Here is a 17,820-nt window from a genome sequence, read left to right on the forward strand (position 1 = left end):
CACCTCATGCCCTTCTCTCCGTCTCCTCAGCCTGTACTGCATATCATCTCAGTGGATGAGCCAGTCCATCAGATGATAATCCAACTTTGAATTCCTCAAGCATTCAAGAAAAATGCAAACTTTAAAAAAGTAAAAATAATCCTTGAGAGTGAAAAAAGGAGTCCAATAGATAGCACGTAGGTGTGTGTTAGAATAGGGGGTTTCACATCCAGTGGACAAAGTGTGTGTGTATGTGTGAATGCTCAGTACTTTCCATCTCTGTCATGGCTGCTTAGTTTGCCCATGAAAAACTGAAAACCTCTTTCACGTTTTCTTCCATTTTTTCCATGAATAAAAGTCTTCTTGAAAAAAATAAGCATTAAAAGAAGTACCCCAGGTAAAGACAAATCCTCGCCTTCAATAGGAGCTCCTCAGTTAAGAAGAGATAAGACTCCATACACGATAAGGATGATAATCCACAGAAGATAGTCCAGTTTCATTTTGTCTTCACAGCAGCAAACACATTTCAAGCTCATCTTTGTTTTCTTTTACATGCATAATATAAAGCCAGCATTTTCATCACCTTAACCAGCACCAAGACAGTGCACAACCCATAACATCACCTCAAGACATCCAGAGCCTGCTGGCCCTTTCCAGGGGCCCTTGTCCTCACCGAACCCCAGAATAAAGAAGCAAAGCCTTTAGCAGACCCGGTCTCAATTTCCCCTGTCCACTCACCACTTGGGCCAGAGCCAGGCACAAGGTCTGCAGTATAACCCAGGTCTTCAGCAAGGCAGAGAGAGCAGCCATGGTCCCTCTCCCCTGTCTGTCTCTCCTCGGTTCACCAAATCCTCTCTTCTTGCTCCTCTTTCCGCTCCCTTACTCCTCTCCAGGCCGGCACAGTGCGGAACTGGTGAAGCAAAGCTGGACGAGAGGAAAGAGGGGGGGAGGGAAGGAAGAGGTGGTGGGGCTATGTACACAGCCCTGAAAAATCCACGCAGGAGAAAGGAGAGAGCTGAGAGTGGAGAGGGATTGATGGAGCGATGGGGAGGGTGAGTGGTGAGGTGGGGAGGGAGTAGGGAGGAGAAAAAGAGGTGTAATCCTGTCCCACTGGAAGCAGAAGAAATATTCTCTATGAACCCATCAACAAGTGTGGAAAACACACACACACACACACACACACACACACACACACACACACACACCTATATATAGACACACACACACACACACACACACACACACACACACACACACACACACACACACACACACCTTAGATCTGAGGCAGGAGCAGACTTTTTGAATATGCAAGTAAAGGGGCTGTTTCTGGCTCTGTGATTGGATGCTTTAGGGATAATTAACATATTTTAAACAAGGTTCAGAAGCCAATCAGAGGAGAGCAGCAATCAAGCTCCTCCCAAAGCTGTGGGAGTGGACCAATGAATGAAACCTGAGAGTTTAAGCCAACTGTGTAGATCACCTGTCTTTGAACATCTTTCTGTCTCTTCTTCTGTCTTTGCTTTTCAAACGTATCTCAGTGTTGTTGGGTTTTCTTCTTACCCTGAGGCCATCATTTGCATGGAGGTGTAAACATCTCCAAACATATTTTCAGGTGAGTGTTCTTCTGCATTGATGAGAGAACTGGAGACGTCCTCAGCAGATAAGAGGTAAATTAAAGAGATTCAATCAGGGAGGAGGAGGAGGAGGATGAGGAGGAGGAGGAGAGACAGTATTCACTTTGTCAACAAAATCTGTTTACAGCATTTCCTATGATAACTGAGAGATAGCCAATAATGCACCTGATCAACACTCCCACTATTCATGCCTTGAAGGCCCATGCAAACTGAGCCACTTACTGACATCTAGTGGTCGTTTTACACAACGCAGGTTAGTTCCCACAGTAATAAAAAAAGTGTCATGTTGAGGCTGAATAAACAAAACTCATGCAAATGTGAAAAATGAACTTATACTGACCCCTATTGCACACAACCTGTATTACACCGAATAAAGCAATTACATTCGTCCACTAGATGGCAGCAAATACACATTATCAGATGCCCCTCTGCAGAGGTGGGTGGTTGCTATGGAGGCCTCTGCTGCAACAAATGGGGGATTTCACATTTGCTCTCCTCAGGGAGGATAAAGACAGTACTGAGGATGCTGAGAGGAGATGCATTTATTTGTAAATTGAGATTTATTGCACACAACAGGGAAGTACAGACCCCTATAAACAACAAATTAGGAAAACAGCTCAGTGGTGGCTTCAGTACTGTATTTGTTCTGCACATTTTCACTTACAGCATTTATCACACTCCAATACTATTATTGCCTTTTTCATACTTTAGCCAAAGGGATTAAATATTAACTACTGCCTGGTATTAATCATATTTTACACAAAAGATTGGTAATAGTCAATAGCTCTGAATTATAATCTGCTGTTTCTGTAATTTTGTCCACTTGTATGTTTTCTACTCAGCACCAAAGCAATCAGATTATCACAGTGATATAAATATAGTGAGAGAAGTGCTGTGGGTAGTAGTACTCAAACAGAGTGCACCAAATCTGCATTTTGCAGGGACCACGGACGGGCATTGTTAATGGTCTTCTAATTCATTATGCTCTAGTGAACTGTGAAGTGTTTGCCTCAGTGCCACTTCCAACAAGTACTTTTCAAAAGTGACAATGTCAGCAAAGTTCTGCAAATCCAAATGACAAAATAGTAGTTTCTTGTAATCCTTATGAGTCACTTCCCTTAAGCAGTTGAAAATTGCAACATCAAGGAAGAGCTTAGATTGTATTAACCCTTTGATGCAGCGCGTACTTGATCAAAGAAATGTACACAGTGATTAAAAAAGAGCTGACACGTGGATTTTAAGGCTTTACGTTGTCAAACATGTAAGTTGTCTTTATGGAAATTAATCTCACATGTAATCTTTCTTATTATTATATTTTATATGTAATTTGCATATGTATATACTGTGTTTATATCAGTCTACTGTACAGTTATGTAGTGTTGGTATGGTGTGAGTTCATCTTGACTGGTAAAAAAAAAACTGCAAACGTCTGACAGTTATAATTAAAATAATAATCTAGAAACAGAGAAAATGTAAATTACATCTGTTCAAAGTATAGTTTGACAGTGAATGATATAAGCAGATTGATACCCCTCTCATGTCTGCTCGCTGAATATGAAACTACAGCCTGTACCCGTCGTTTAGCTTAGCATAAAGACTGGAAATAAGTGGAAACAGGTAGTCTGGCTCTGTCTGAAGAGGTATAGTGTTTTAATTAGTGATCTTAAGAGGTGGCGGTAAGCCGATTTTCTTACCTTCCACACTGAGCCAAGCAAGCTTTTTCCTCCCTGTGTCCAGTCTTTATGCTAAGCTAAGCTAACTGGCTGCTGCCTGGCTCTAGTTTCAGACTGAATAGACAGATAGGAGAGTGGTACTGATCTTGTCATGTAGGCAAAAGAAGCAAGTAAACATCCTTCCCAAAATGTTGAACAATGGCTTTAAACAATTCTAGTAGGTCACCTTCAGTGAACATAAACCATCAAAAAGTCTTTCAGGCAACTGTCTGACATACATTTACTATGCCTGACTAAAATGTGTTGCTCTCTTGTTTATCTGAAAATCTGCCAACGTGTGCCAGTTCTACCTTCTTTGATTTTGCGTTTTCACATCAAAATTTCAGACACAAAACTGGTTAAAAACAGTGAGAGCACAAGCACATTAAATCACTGAAAAACTGAAGGATCAAATGCATGAAAACGTGTCTATATCCAAAAAACCTGCTGTGCTGATCTTCTCACGGGTGAAAACTGAAAAGAATCATCCTCCAGTTGTTGTCTTTCTCATTACGAACGATTCCCCAGCCTCCTCAAACCTCGAAAAACAGACAAAGAAAATATTGGCCTCTCTCCACTCTCCCAGTCCCCCTGAATCTCTCTCCTTCCCTGCTCATGTTTAATTTCTCAGAGGAATATGACTTAGCTGTTATTTTTCTGAAGGCAAGCAATCGCATCTTGTTTCACGAGTGGATGGCATATTTCTCATAGCTTACTGAGAGGTAGGAGGCAACATGCCACCCAAAGTGATCATCACACCTCCTCACCTCAGATAGCCACCCAGTTATTATCTGGCCTGCACATAAATGCACAAAACAGAGCGAAGCAAGCACACACATTTACACACATGCATATGCACGCTCATGCATAGAAGTAGCGCCTAATTGAAATATTATGAGTGACCAGGGAGTTTTTGGTTCTGCACTGGTATTCAAGCTCTCTGTGTGAAACAGAGTTTTCTCAGGAAAAGCAGACAGGCCGTGTCCGTTCCCTCTCTTTCACTTGGAAGTCATCATTAACGTCTAACTCAAAGACAGGAAGAGAAACACACACACACACACACACACACAAACACACACACCCACCATGATGATGATGACAGACAGGGTAAATATTATTCTTGAGTGCAGGTGTGAGGAGTAGCGGTGAAGTGATAACAGAGGAGGTCATGAACAACCCAGCAGGGTTTGAAGCTGCCCCGAAGCCTGTAGTGTGTCAGGCCTTCTTCCATTGAAAAGGCACAGTTTACAGTCAGGGCAGAGGGAGGAGAGGTACACTGACAGGCTGATGATATACAGGCAGAGGATATTAGACTGTCTGGTATAAAACATATTCATTATGGGTGTTTCGTGGTTACTCTCTCTGTGTGAAAATCTCTCCAGTCATTTGGAGGTTGAAGCGTCTTTGACATGTTAAATTATTGGGGAATTCAGCGGATGGAGACATTTTGCTGTGTCGTTTGGTTGTCAATCACGGAGCTAACAGTAGATTTGAGGGTGTGTGCGTGTCTGTGTGAGATAAACGTTCACATATGATCATGCCTTCACACTTTCCTCTCTCTTCAGTGACTTTGATCCCGGAAGACTCGAGTGAAAATCTCCATCCGTTTGTGCATTTTCCACTGTAAAACCACTTTCAAAGCACCAATCTTGTAGTGCAAGTCAGTGAGAGTCAGATCCGGCGCTTCTCACTGCGCCTGCTACCTGAGCTGAACCTGATGTAGTGGCGAGACCCAGCTGCACAGTGAGAACTGGCCCAGAGTCACAGGCTGACAAAGCGATGACTTCTGCAGAGATTAAAAAAAACACACCGTTTAGCAGCCGCTGACCCCAGTCTGAGCCACATGAGGGGTTTCTAAGCAACAAAGCATGGCACACATCGAATGTCGGACTAAAGGCCAGAACTGCGCCGCACCACCGCCACCATCAAGGATAAAGGATGAGGGGGATCAAAGATGGTCTCACGAAGCAGATTGTTAATACTGCTTTAATGTGTTTGCATTGGCTAACACATACAAATATTTCATGTTCTGACATTATTATGGTAGCTACATATTAGAGTTGTATCCTACACACGTTTTCTCAGCCTCCCTTGATGTTGATTTAAGTTTTCTGGCAATGACATGCCATTTTGAGCTAATAACTGGTGAAATATATTGGCCTGTGGAAGTGGTCTGGTATGAGGCTATGGGGTCTTTAAATCCAATTTGAGTTCTTGGTGCAAGAACTTCAAACATCATAAATAAGAAACAGTAAATCCAAGTTATCATAGTACATGTGTTTCATATCTAAACTGGAAACAGGCAGATTATGTTTAAGTAATGATTTTAGGCTTTTTAGGGATTATGCTGCTGCATGTGTTACACATTTTATGCTGGTGCATGCTTATATGATATGTAAGGAACAGTTGTTAAGATGATCAACTCCATTCAAGCAAAGGCCAAATGACAGAGAAGCTTCAAACTGCTTTTTGAGGAACTGTCTGCTGAGTATGGTGATCTCCTCCTCCACACAGACGTCAGATGTCTGAGCAGGGGTAAGGTAGTACAGCGCTTTTTTCCCTTGCTGAAGGAAATCAAAACTTTCATGAAACCGAGGGAGGAGGACACTACTCGATTGTCTGACGCTGGGTGGCTGCCTGATCTTGTGTTCCTGACAGATGTGACAGAGAAAGTGAATCACCTGCACCTACAGTTACAAGCAAAGACAAGTGAATGGCTATGATGTGTGATACATTGATATGTGGATAAAGGAAATGAGTTTAAGAAAAAAAAAAAAATAAGCAAAAAACAGTAATGCTAACTCCGACATTAATGTGAATTTAATATGCTTTGATATATGTGAGCTTGACATATTGAAAATTTAAATATATGGATACAGAACATACACCTCACTGATTGATGTGAATTTAAGATGGGAGTTTTGGCTATTAACATGTGATATATGTATTTACAAGAAGTAGCTTAATTTAGCTGGTTAATTATCACTGTTTTGATACATTCTGTGAATTCAAGTAATATAAGATATGAGTAGCTCTAAGATGAAAAAAGGTTCAAGCTAAAACCTGCTCCAAAAGTTGCCAGATGGCACTTGATGACGTCAAAGGCCGATTTGCATATCAGTGACATCTTTATATACCTAGCATATTTACATATAGCTTTTCAATACTAATTAAGTCAAACCAGACGTAACTAGCTTCATTAGCTATTATTTTTCAAGCTGATATTGCATCAATATGCATCTAAATCTACCCCTAATTTCAAAAGCTTTTCAAATGGGCTGCTGCGAGAGGATCCACACACTTGAATGAACTCTAGTCTAGAAAACTTTGTACTTTGACAAAGAATTTCCATTTAAATATTCAAGTTAAATTGAAGTTTAATTTAACTATGACAAAAACAAAGGAGTCATGTACCCTGAAAAGCAATGGGGATCAGCATTCAGTCGTTTAGGCACGTTTATCGCTCATACATTCTTTCTGGCTGCTGATTGGTCAACTGAATGTGTTGCTGCCCTCCCCCACTCACTGAACACGGTCAGTCCAGGAGCAACAGCCAGATGAGAAACATTATAGCACATTCATTGAGAAATGTTAGTGCCTCTCCTCAAATGAAGATAAAGTCTGCCCAAAAAGTCACTGGATATGTTGCAGCCTGCTTTTTTGAAAGAAAAGGAAAGTCACTAAAAGGGTCTTAAAAGTGTGATTTAAAATGTGAAATATAGTATCAGACATTGTGCCTTACAAAAATGTACCACTGTTTTCTTGTGGAGAAGCCAAACTCAGTAGCAGTGAGCTAACCTTAACTCCCCTTTACCCTGCCTCTATCGAACAGAGAACACCCCACTGTTTGCTGTCTACACTATTTCCTACAGGTCAGCCAAGAAGTAGTCTGGGTTACAGGCTGGGGGTGTTTTGGACCCACAGTACCCTCCTCCTGAAAAATGGGAGAAAAATGTTGTGTTAGGCTGACAACTGTGCACTGCTCAGACACTGTTTCGTTGATGGAATGCAAAATAAATCAAAAATACATTCACAATGGAGTGATGGCCAAAATAGTCTCAAAACACCCTGCAGCCAAAATGAGCTTAGACAACCGAACAATGGTCATATACAGCCCAGCTCTGTGTCCCCTGGATGATCCAAAAGAATGACTTAAAGGGATCCACCAGGATTCAGCTATGTCTGCTCAGTTACAAATATGTGTAAGTGAGACAGAAGGAAGGCATTGTCCCTGCTGCATGTTATCTCACAAAGCCATAGATGACATTTTATATGTACTATGTGTATTTTCAGCAATATTATTAAAACCTATTTAAATTAAGCAATTAATTAATTACTGCATTGAAGACGATAAATGTGACACTGTTGTGGTGAGGTGTTGCCGTAACATAAAAGGAGACAGGACAATTTCATGCAGGCTTGCTGTAATCAAGATGATTTCCTGCACCTACGAGTTTGAGGAGTTCTTCGTACAGTCATTTGACATGTTTTTACAAGAGCATAATACACTTGTCCTTCCATTTCTCTCCCTTTCTCATGCACACACAGGCATGCACACACAAAATCACAAACAGCCCATATACAGTAGACACATACACTGCAATAAATGCACAGGTTACTTTCACACACTAAAAGAATCTCAAAAGAAAACGAGAGAAAGAGGACAGCAAGAGAAGAAAGGAAAAGTAGAAGTAGAAGAAAAAACTCCATTTGTTTTAAAAGCTATTTTGCTTATAAAATTTAATGTCAGACTTAAATATTTACAGTTACACTAATCAATACTCTATATAAAAATGACGAATGACTGCAGTTCCCCCCAGCTCGATTGAGCATTTTAGCGTCTTTCAGCTCAGTATTTTGGTTTTACAACCTGCAACGTTCTTGTTTTGGTTTAGTCTCACCACTCACGTCAACCGCTTTTCCAGCTGTTTTCAGTTAAATAAAAGCTCTGATAAACCTACTTTTTACCAAATAGCCCAGATAAAATTAGAAATGAGCTAACGCTAAATGAATGTTGTTTTGTACCTGCTGGATGAGTAAATAGGAAACTGTTCGGTAACTGGTCAAAGAACAAAATAAAACTTTTAAAGGGCAGCTTTAAAAAGGAGGTTGGACAAAAAGCATGTGTTATTAAAATATAGACTGCTGGTAATTCCCTTGTCATGGGAATGGTCACAGTTCAGTTTTACCTGTTAGTATTCCCACCATCACAAGGGCTTAAGCACCTCCACGATGAGCTCTGGATACTGATTAAAACCGAAATCCAAAGAGGACTGTATATGTGGCCCCTGTTGGACAGGAGTGGTCGAAACAAAGACACACTCCCATGAGTCAGAGTCTGAGAGATAATGAGCTAAAAACAATGCATCTTTGCATATTGTGTCAGAGAAAGAGAAAACAAAACATCTCAGGAAGAGATTCCCTTTTAAACAGTTCTTTCTATGGTAGTTCCTGTCAAGATCTATCCACACGGGTCAGGGATGGACTGCAGTGAGTATGTTAAGTGACACACACACACACACACACACACACACACAGGAAATAAATTTGATTTGAGATGGAAAGTCTAATGAAATTAAGCTCTCTATTTTTATCCATGTTTAATATCTGTCTCATATAAAATGGCTTTAGGTTCATTTACAAGTAAAATAGATTATAAACTTGAGAGTCAATTTCTGCATTAGAGTTATAAAATATAAATTTATTAAATGGCAAAGACGTATGATAATTACTGTATTACATCTGGATGGCATGCACAAATGGATTGTTAACAATGCCACATTTAAACTGTTAAAGAGAACTGTAATTAAATCTTACGCCTGCTGTGATATTCTAACATCAGCTCTGAATTGGATTAGGCTAAGAATAAAGCTGAGCATGATTCATTTTTACAAGCAGAAGGCACAAGCTCTTATCCACACACTCGCATTTATCCTCTCTTTTTCACACACGTTTTAAAGAACAAATTAGTCCACGACGGTCCAGGTAATCTCTCAATTCGACCATTGAACAATTTGACAAAATAGAAATGTGTCCAACTGGCTGCCAGATCCTCCAGTGACAGATATGAGCCAACATATCTTGGGGTAAATTAGAGAACAGAACAACAGTTTCCAAAAAATATACAAATCAACACTTCAAAACCAACCCTGACAATAAATATACGATCCCTGGCATGTTTTTTATTGGGTTTTCTCAGCCATTCAGTCCACCCTAACAGCACCTCTGGCAAGCATACACCCAAAATCCAATCATGTTCACTCACTAAAATATATTTCAGATAAACTTTAAAGCTGCATTCATCAATATTTTTTATACTAACAATAGATCAAATAACTATGTCTAACATAAAAGGGGTTTCTCCTAGTGACAAACCCACGGAGACTAATCACCAGATTGCAATTTTCTTCATCTCTACAGAGAATTTTAGCATCATTCAGCTGGTTGTTTTGGTTTTATGGCCCAAAACTCTGATAACTCTGTTCTTAGCAAAAACACCCTACTAAAGCCACTGTGTGCTTCTTGCACAGCACCAAAATGCAGACAGGCAAAGGTGGAGGCTAGCTGGTGAAGTAGCCACATATTTCCCTCAGGAGTTGGTGGAGACCGAAACAGAGCTAAAAGGAGAGTGAAATAAATGCTAATGCTGCATCATGTTTGTTAAAAGTGAAGATAGGCATTTTTGACTAAAGTTTTATGCTGTTAGGTGATACATCAGTGTTGTGTTTACAGCTCGCCATGCTACACCCAAGGGGCCAACAAATTCATAAAGCGCACCTTAGCATGTAGTTATCAAAATATGAATGCCAACTTATCCACAGAAGCACTAAAATAGGCTGGACACAAAGCCAATAAAACTACACATCCTATTTGTTTAATTCTGAGAATGTGTGTTGCAATCGGCTACATCTGGCTCTTATGAAGTTTTTCATGTGTGGGATCTGTTTTTTATTTGTCTGAAACCAACAAGAAAACATCAAATTAAATCTCGCTTACATGATCATATACATGTAAGTCAAGCCTGCCAGTTGTCTACAGTCTCCATGAGGCCAAAACAAGAACAGAAGGTTCTGGTTTAGTCATCTGGACCCACTACAAATACTCTGGTGTTTTTGGTCCAACTTATAAATTAGAAATGATTACTTTATAATGTATGATATAAAATACTACTGACAAATAGAGTACAGTTGGAAAACCATCAAGCTCAAATATAAAATATTGTGTATTAAAATTAAAATCACCTATCCAGAGACACACACTGCACCTGGTTAAACACATAAATTCACCCTCAGACTTTCAATGAGTTGCCCCAGATCCCATGCTGACATTGTCTGACATTCAATTTCTATGTAAAGCCATTTAAACTGGCTAATAACCAACATTTCCCAAACAACACACACACATACACACATGTACACATAGATACACACACACACAAACACACACATACACACTCTCTCTCTCTCTCTCTCTCTCTCTCTCTCTCTCTCTCTCACACACATACACACACGCACACAAGCACATTCAGCCTCTTGAGTAACACCAGATGCTACATGGCCGGCTTAATATCAAGCAGTATTCTGGGTTTTGTACTTGACTTTTCCCGGGGTGTGTGGTAATTAATGGAAAATGCTCTTCACAAATTGATCAATCAGTTAGTTCAGGCTAGACATAACTACATCCCTTTTCTTACTTCAACACATTGTTAATAAATAAACACAACTGAGACAAGAGCTGGTGTTTAACTTTGAGAACGGTGTTTGTCTGTAGGTGTTCAGGGAGGAGCACAGGCAGCCAGGTTGAACATATGGCTTCCTGCATCTCCTGTTTTCCATCTTTGTCCACACAGGTTTCTATGAAAGAGACCAGCTGTAACATTCCCATCATATCCTACTCCTCTCCTTGTTCAGACTCCACTGTGAAGGATTCTCATCCCATCCCTCAGGCAGATCTTGTATGATAAGACTTGTTAGTTTCAACCTTTAAAAGCAACCTTCGGCTTTGCGTCCTCTTAGACCCCAGCCAACTTCTTCCTTCTTTTGGACTCTGTGAACTCTTCAGCTCTTCTACTTGTCTTCATTTGCGTTATCACTGACCATTCCCCTTTTCTGTCTCCTGTCCAGCTTCATCAGTCTCTTTATCTTACACTCTTTCATTCCTCGTCATTCCCCCCTCTTCTCCCAATAACATGCAACCTTCAGAGCTCTTGTGCTGAACATTTGTCAGTGACATTTTGGACAGAGTTGCCATTGCTTTTCCTCTCATACCATGTGGTTGATTGAAACCCTCTGTGGCCAGTCATCCATATTGATGACAACATTTTACTTTAACACTTCATCTGAATTAGCACTTCCTCCATATAAAGATGTGGGTGGCCTGGCATGCAGCAGACTGAATCGTAAAATAGTGAGTGTTTCTAGTTCACTAAACTCTACATGTTTCTGTAATATTGTTGATTCTCTGTGTTGCATAGGAGATGTGCAATGAATTTAAAGTTGTATAACAAAGTAAAAAAAAGGCTTTTTAAATTTATAAGAATAAAAGCAGCTGGGACTAAGGTAAAATTGAGATACTATGCATAGCTGACATGAAAATATAATTTGCCTGTGCACTTGACTGTCAGGCAAACAAATAAGAGATATGCTGTTCTTTAAAGAAAAAAAATTACAAGGTCTACTATCAAGGCTATTTGGAAATAATAGCTGTTTGCATAAGTAAAATCTGTATTCACTCCAAGAATGTAATTTGTCCCTAACATTACAAAAGGAAAACTGGTCATGGAAAAAACACAGTTTTATATGAAGGAGGTATGCAGTCATATAGGCTCATGCAAATATTCAATCAACGCAGGTAAGCTACAAGAGGGTTAAGAACATGTTTGATAGAGTGCCAGAGACAATGGCACGTTATTACAATGTTCTTGCATTAGAGGACACATTTATATGTGTGTAATTGTAGGTTTGAGCATACAATTATTTACTTTAATAGAACATTTTCTCTCCTTCCTTTGCCTCCCACCAAATGGAAACTGACTCAGAAACAACCTGGGACCTAGACCTGAATTCAGAGGCAGTGCTGAAATTGGTGTTTTAGTTCATGCAAGTCTAAACAGGTCAATGTTGTGTTTTAATACTGTTTGGATCCCACCTGATGTCAAAGCCACTTTTTTTCCAGAGCTGCTTTTGTAGCAAGGGACCCACACAATGAGTAAATGAGGAAAAACAAACAGCCACAGAACCACACACAGCCCCCTTTTCTCAGTCAGAGCAGTTGTGAGTGGTTATCAGTATTGGAGAGATCTCAGGCCCTCCCTCATCACCATCAATCTGTCTAAATGACTCTGTCTCTGCCCCTGTCTCTCCACCGCCGCTGTTGCTCGTCCAGTTTATCCACACATTCTATCTCCCTCCAGGTCATATAAACATCTCTCCCCCTAGCATCCCACCTCTCTTTAAAGCCTTCCTTTACAACCACTCATCTACATGCCCCCCCCGCCCCCCCGACCATTTTCTTCACCATTCTGCCATTCCTTTCCACTCTTCTCTCAATTCTTTGCTCCGTCTCTCTGCCTCTCCCACTCATTCATGTGCATCTCTCCCTGTCTCCCCTCGCCCTTCTCCCCCTTGATGAGAGTGCTCCATGACTAAGTGAGCCCTGGTGTGATGGATAGCCTAATGGGAACGGATGAAGCATTAAAACCATAATTCACGGGGACATAATGTTCCGAAGATTTCAGCCAGATCCACTCGAGATGGTCCTGTGCGTGAATGTGTGTTTCTGTCAGATTGTGAGATTGTAAATGCACACACCTATGAATGGGATTCAGCCAGTACAAAGTGTTTATTTGTGCGGGCATGGCCACACAACTGATGCTTTGATTAAAATCTGAGATGTTCTGGTTCAGCATCCAATTGAAAAATAACATTTTGAGGATCATCATTTTGTCTTCGTTTCACTGTTTGATTTAGCAAAGCAAATGTTACGTCTGTACAAGGCAGGAATTTGACATCCTCCACTTCTACCACGCTTCATTACATTAAGATACATAAATGAGAAAGCGTGATGTATGTTTTGTTTTCTATCCGTCTCTGCAGGCTGCATATGTCTTACTTTCTAGTCTCAAAGCACCATATCAAGCTAAAGCTATCTGGGGGCAGGTAGCCACTACTAGCCTTAGTTAAACTATATCGGCAAGAAAAGGTAAGTGAACCCTTGGGAATTATCTCCATTTATGCACAAGTTAAAAAATACTATCAAATCTTCATCCAAGTTACAATTATGAACATGAATTATGTATTGTTCTTGTCCATAGTGAAAACATAATTCAAACATTCAGAGTTTAGGTTGGAAAAAGTATGTGAACCCCTCGGCTAATGACATCAACAAAAGCTAACTGATGTCAGGAGGTATTAAACCCAGAGTCCAGTCAATTAAACTGGATTGGACATGTGGGTTAAAGCTACTTTGACTTATAAAAAAAAACCACTCAAACATTTTGAGTTTGATATTCACAAGAAACATCTGCTGATGTGAACCACGCCTCGCAAAAAAAGAGATCCCAGAAGACTTACGATCAAAAATTGTTGGTTTCATCAAGCTGAAAGGTTTATACAGTCGTCTCCAAGAGTTTAGATATTCACTCACAGTCTGACACACTGTGATTTAGCTCTGTGGCTACTCTCCCTAGAAGTGAACGTCCAGTTAAGATGACTCCAAAAGCACAACACAGAATGAACAGTTACATAACAAAAAAAAGCTAAAGGCTTAAAGGAATCATCGGAGCTGATAAATATCTCTGTTCATGAGTCGACCACTTGCAAAATCACGGTGCGTGGCTGCATGCAGCGTGGCGTCCTGCTACGGACACCATGGAGGAAGCTGCTGCTCTTCAAGAAAACATCACTGCTCCCCTAAAATTTGCCAAAGAGCAGCTTGACTCTAAACAACACTAATGGGAAAATGTTTTATGGACTGAGGTTGAATTGTTGAAGGTTGAATTGTTGAAGAACATGCAGCACTAAGTATGGTGTAGAAAGGGCACTGCATACCAACATGAAAACCTCATCGATCAGCAGCTACTGAAAGAGCTTGTTTAAGGTTACTGCTGCCAAAAGAGGTTTCACCAGTTATTAAATTCAATGAATATTAAAGTTTGCTTACTTACACACAAGATTATAATTGTGTGGTATTGGTTTAAGCACACTGTGTTTGTCTATTGTCTTGTGATCTAGATGATGATCAGATCACATTTTATGACCAATCAATGGATTCCAAAGGGTTCACATACTTTTTCTGAATGTTTCTTCCTTTCCCCAGCTGTATTTGTAACTGAACGGTATACATTTTGATTAACCAACACCATGGTAATGCACTTTGTCTTCCCACATATCTACATCAGGCAGTAGCTAAATTCATTCATAGCTTAACGTAGAAAAAACTGCTAAATCAGTCCTGCTAAAAGGTAATTAGCTCAACAGAGTAACAGCAATGCTAACTGCTGTCAAAGCTTTTCATTGTAGTGGAATTTATGCAATTTGGTGTGTTTTTCACAAATTTAAAAAGTGGCAAGCTTTTTAAGCATCATTTTAGGTTCATAAAAACAGGCAGACTAATAAGGCTTGAAATGGAGGTGTTGCAGCCTTTCTTGCTAGCTAGCATAAAAATATATATCCTTTATGCAGAACTTCATTGTTTCTATAGTTACAACTCTTTGCTATTTCATGATGGTATATGGGACAACTTCAAAGTACAGCAATTCAGAGGCGCACGCACGCACGCACGCACGCACGCACGCACGCACGCACACGCACACACACACACACACACACACACACACACACACACACACACACACACACACACACTCTTTTAGTCCTCTGAAGGACAACATACTAATGAGCTCCAATCAGTGACCATGTTACCAGCTCCAGAACCGGACACTAGGGGCCTACACCATGTGTACATATACCCACATACATACATATACACATGTGTAGACACAGACACACACACACACACACACACACACACACACACACACACACACACACACAAAAGGATACCCCCCGGGTTGAAAAAGGAAAACTGCACCCAGGTGCTGGTGTCAGGAAAAGGAAACTGACAACTGAGTGTGTGAGGGGTCAGAGGTCAGGTTGCATGTGTTCCACGTGAAACCTAATGTAAGTAAAGACCATATGAAACCATATGCAGGGTTTTTTGGACTGTTGACATGTTTCCTTGCTTCCCTCTCAAACACACACAGACATTAACTGCCCTATCGCTTTGCAAAGTAGTGACACATGTGCATGCACAGCAGTTGCTGTACTGGAACATACAGTACATCTTGACACTGCAGCCATCCCAAAAGAACTCATTACATTCAGCAGGCAGATCCAGGCATGCAGACCCGTAGGTTTATATTATTAGATTGGAAGGTAGCAACAGTTGGGCTATTGGTTACCTGGACAGACTTCCTGATACTCAACACACAACAAAGGCAATGCGAGAACAGCTGGGGGAAAACACAGCTGCTTCCAATATGTGCTTCAACCATAAAGTGCTTTGTATTACCTAATCCCACTGCAAAACAAGAGAGGTGCCTCCTAATCAAGCACACACATTCACTCGCTCACCCTCTGCTGTATGAAATCACATATGAAGCAGATTACGGGCCTTTACAGTTGAATCACGCGTGGAGCCACTGAAAATTTTTCTTACCGGAGGAGGGGAAAAGAACGGAAACAGACATAAATTGTGATTGCATGAAGCAGATGATTTTCCTGATGTCTTACAGTTTAGCTTCTGTCGTGACAGGATCATTTAATATATGCGCGTTAGCTCATTATTTGCCATCATCACACTCTTACCAAGCACCACGATCGCGTCTGTTAAAAGTCTGTATAAGTCATCATTGGGCAGGAAGCAACAGTGTTAAAAACACAGCACATTACAGTGTTCATCTGCCTATTTCTTTCATTAATTGTGCCCAGGCTTCAGACAGGTTCTTGTGGTGTTGTTTTACAAGACACAGCTTGCTATGAATAATGGTATCTAGGCTGTGTAACAGGCAGTCCTCACATAGCAGACTGTATGTGTCACACACTGATAGGGATAACAATTTAGATGGTGAAATTTATAAAGGGAGAGGTTCAGGAGAGAGCGAAGCCGGGACGTTTTTCATTCAAGAGAAGTGGATCAAATGGGGAACGGATTAGGAAGGTCGATGAGAGACAGACGTGGATCTGGACCTGCTTTGCTTAATGTTCCTGTTTTTATGAGGGCTGTTAAATTGTCTATGTAGAGTGGTTGGCAGGTCTGAACGCACACTGAGCACCACATTCTCACAACCCTTTACCTGTAACATTTGACTGAATGCTGGCATTGGAAATGAGAAACTGTGATTTCTCAAGTGCTCATTTGTCAACACCATTATTTTTTTCTGTCTGAATCAGCCTCAATCAATTACAGACAACTGCATTTCTTTTTTTTAATTGCTGTGAGGTTGAGTTTTATGGTCAATAATAGATTTTTCTTGCCAGAGCAGGAATTTCTTCTTTGGAATAGCTTGGTTGGTTTGATAGGCGAGTCAGGAGAGGTAAAACTATCTCGTATCGGGAAAGAGGGACACCAACCGCTCTGTTTGTTTAGTCTCCATGGAAATGAATGCATATCATTGTGTGCCCAATCAAAAGGGTCCGTGGGTGAATCACGCTCCATGGCATTTGAGTTACAATTCAGTCTCTAGCTCTGAATGCGGAGCTTTGTTTGTTCTGGACCTGTCAGTTTGTGATTATGTCATTTTTAAGGCAACTTCAGCCCAAGTGGTTTAACCCACAAGTGAGTGAGCACATCAGGAGTTTGATTTAGTTGCCCTGCATGTCTTTAATGAATGTCGGCTACAGCAGGACTTGTCTCACTCCTGGGTTTGTCAGATACGGTTCATTTGAGTTCATCTTAGTTCCAGTTCAAATTAGCAGACCTAAACTTTGTTTTCTCTTCAGAACAGCTCCCATGGGCTCTTTGTTGCCTGGATGCCTTGTTCTCCCAGAAACAGCATGAGGGGAGGCAGTAAAGCTACACTAACATCATCATTGTTATCATAATCACTATTAACCCACAGCAGACTGTCACAGGCCAGTCTGAGCTGGGCACTTCTCACATTTCTCTCATTTGCCAGTCTGAACAAACAGACCCTAAACAGATGGTGATTTGTGAGTGACGGCGTGCGTAAATGAGAGTGGATGAGGGTGTTAAGTGTTTCGGACGGGCTCTTAAAGGAGGAACTTTTAAAAGGGAATCTGGGGCAGTTCTGGTCTCTCTCTCTGCTCTTTCCACCCTGCCCAGGAGGAAGGCTCAGATTGCTGTGTGGAGTGATGGGTCCCACATCCGCTGTACCACAGGGTGGATACTCCCCACTGCTCCACTAGAATAACAAAATCCCAACGGATGGCTTCAACACAGTGAAAACTGTCAACAAGTTTGGCTTATAAAAA

The 17,820-nt window shown here is 40.8% G+C and overlaps 1 protein-coding gene across 1 annotated transcript in view; it reads right to left on the bottom strand.

The window, feature by feature from the left end:
• The window catches only part of col9a2 (procollagen, type IX, alpha 2), a 132,508-nt gene that overhangs the window by 26,414 nt on the left and 88,274 nt on the right, over positions 1 to 17,820 (bottom strand). Inside the window, exon 3 of the mRNA XM_056399517.1 lies at positions 718 to 994. Within this exon, the coding sequence (XP_056255492.1) occupies positions 718 to 789 (72 nt within the window). The 5' untranslated portion in view covers positions 790 to 994. The remainder of the gene's footprint in view (positions 1 to 717; positions 995 to 17,820) is intronic.

Source organism: Seriola aureovittata, chromosome 16 (genome assembly GCF_021018895.1).
Source record: "Seriola aureovittata isolate HTS-2021-v1 ecotype China chromosome 16, ASM2101889v1, whole genome shotgun sequence".
NCBI classification, from domain to species: domain Eukaryota; kingdom Metazoa; phylum Chordata; class Actinopteri; order Carangiformes; family Carangidae; genus Seriola; species Seriola aureovittata.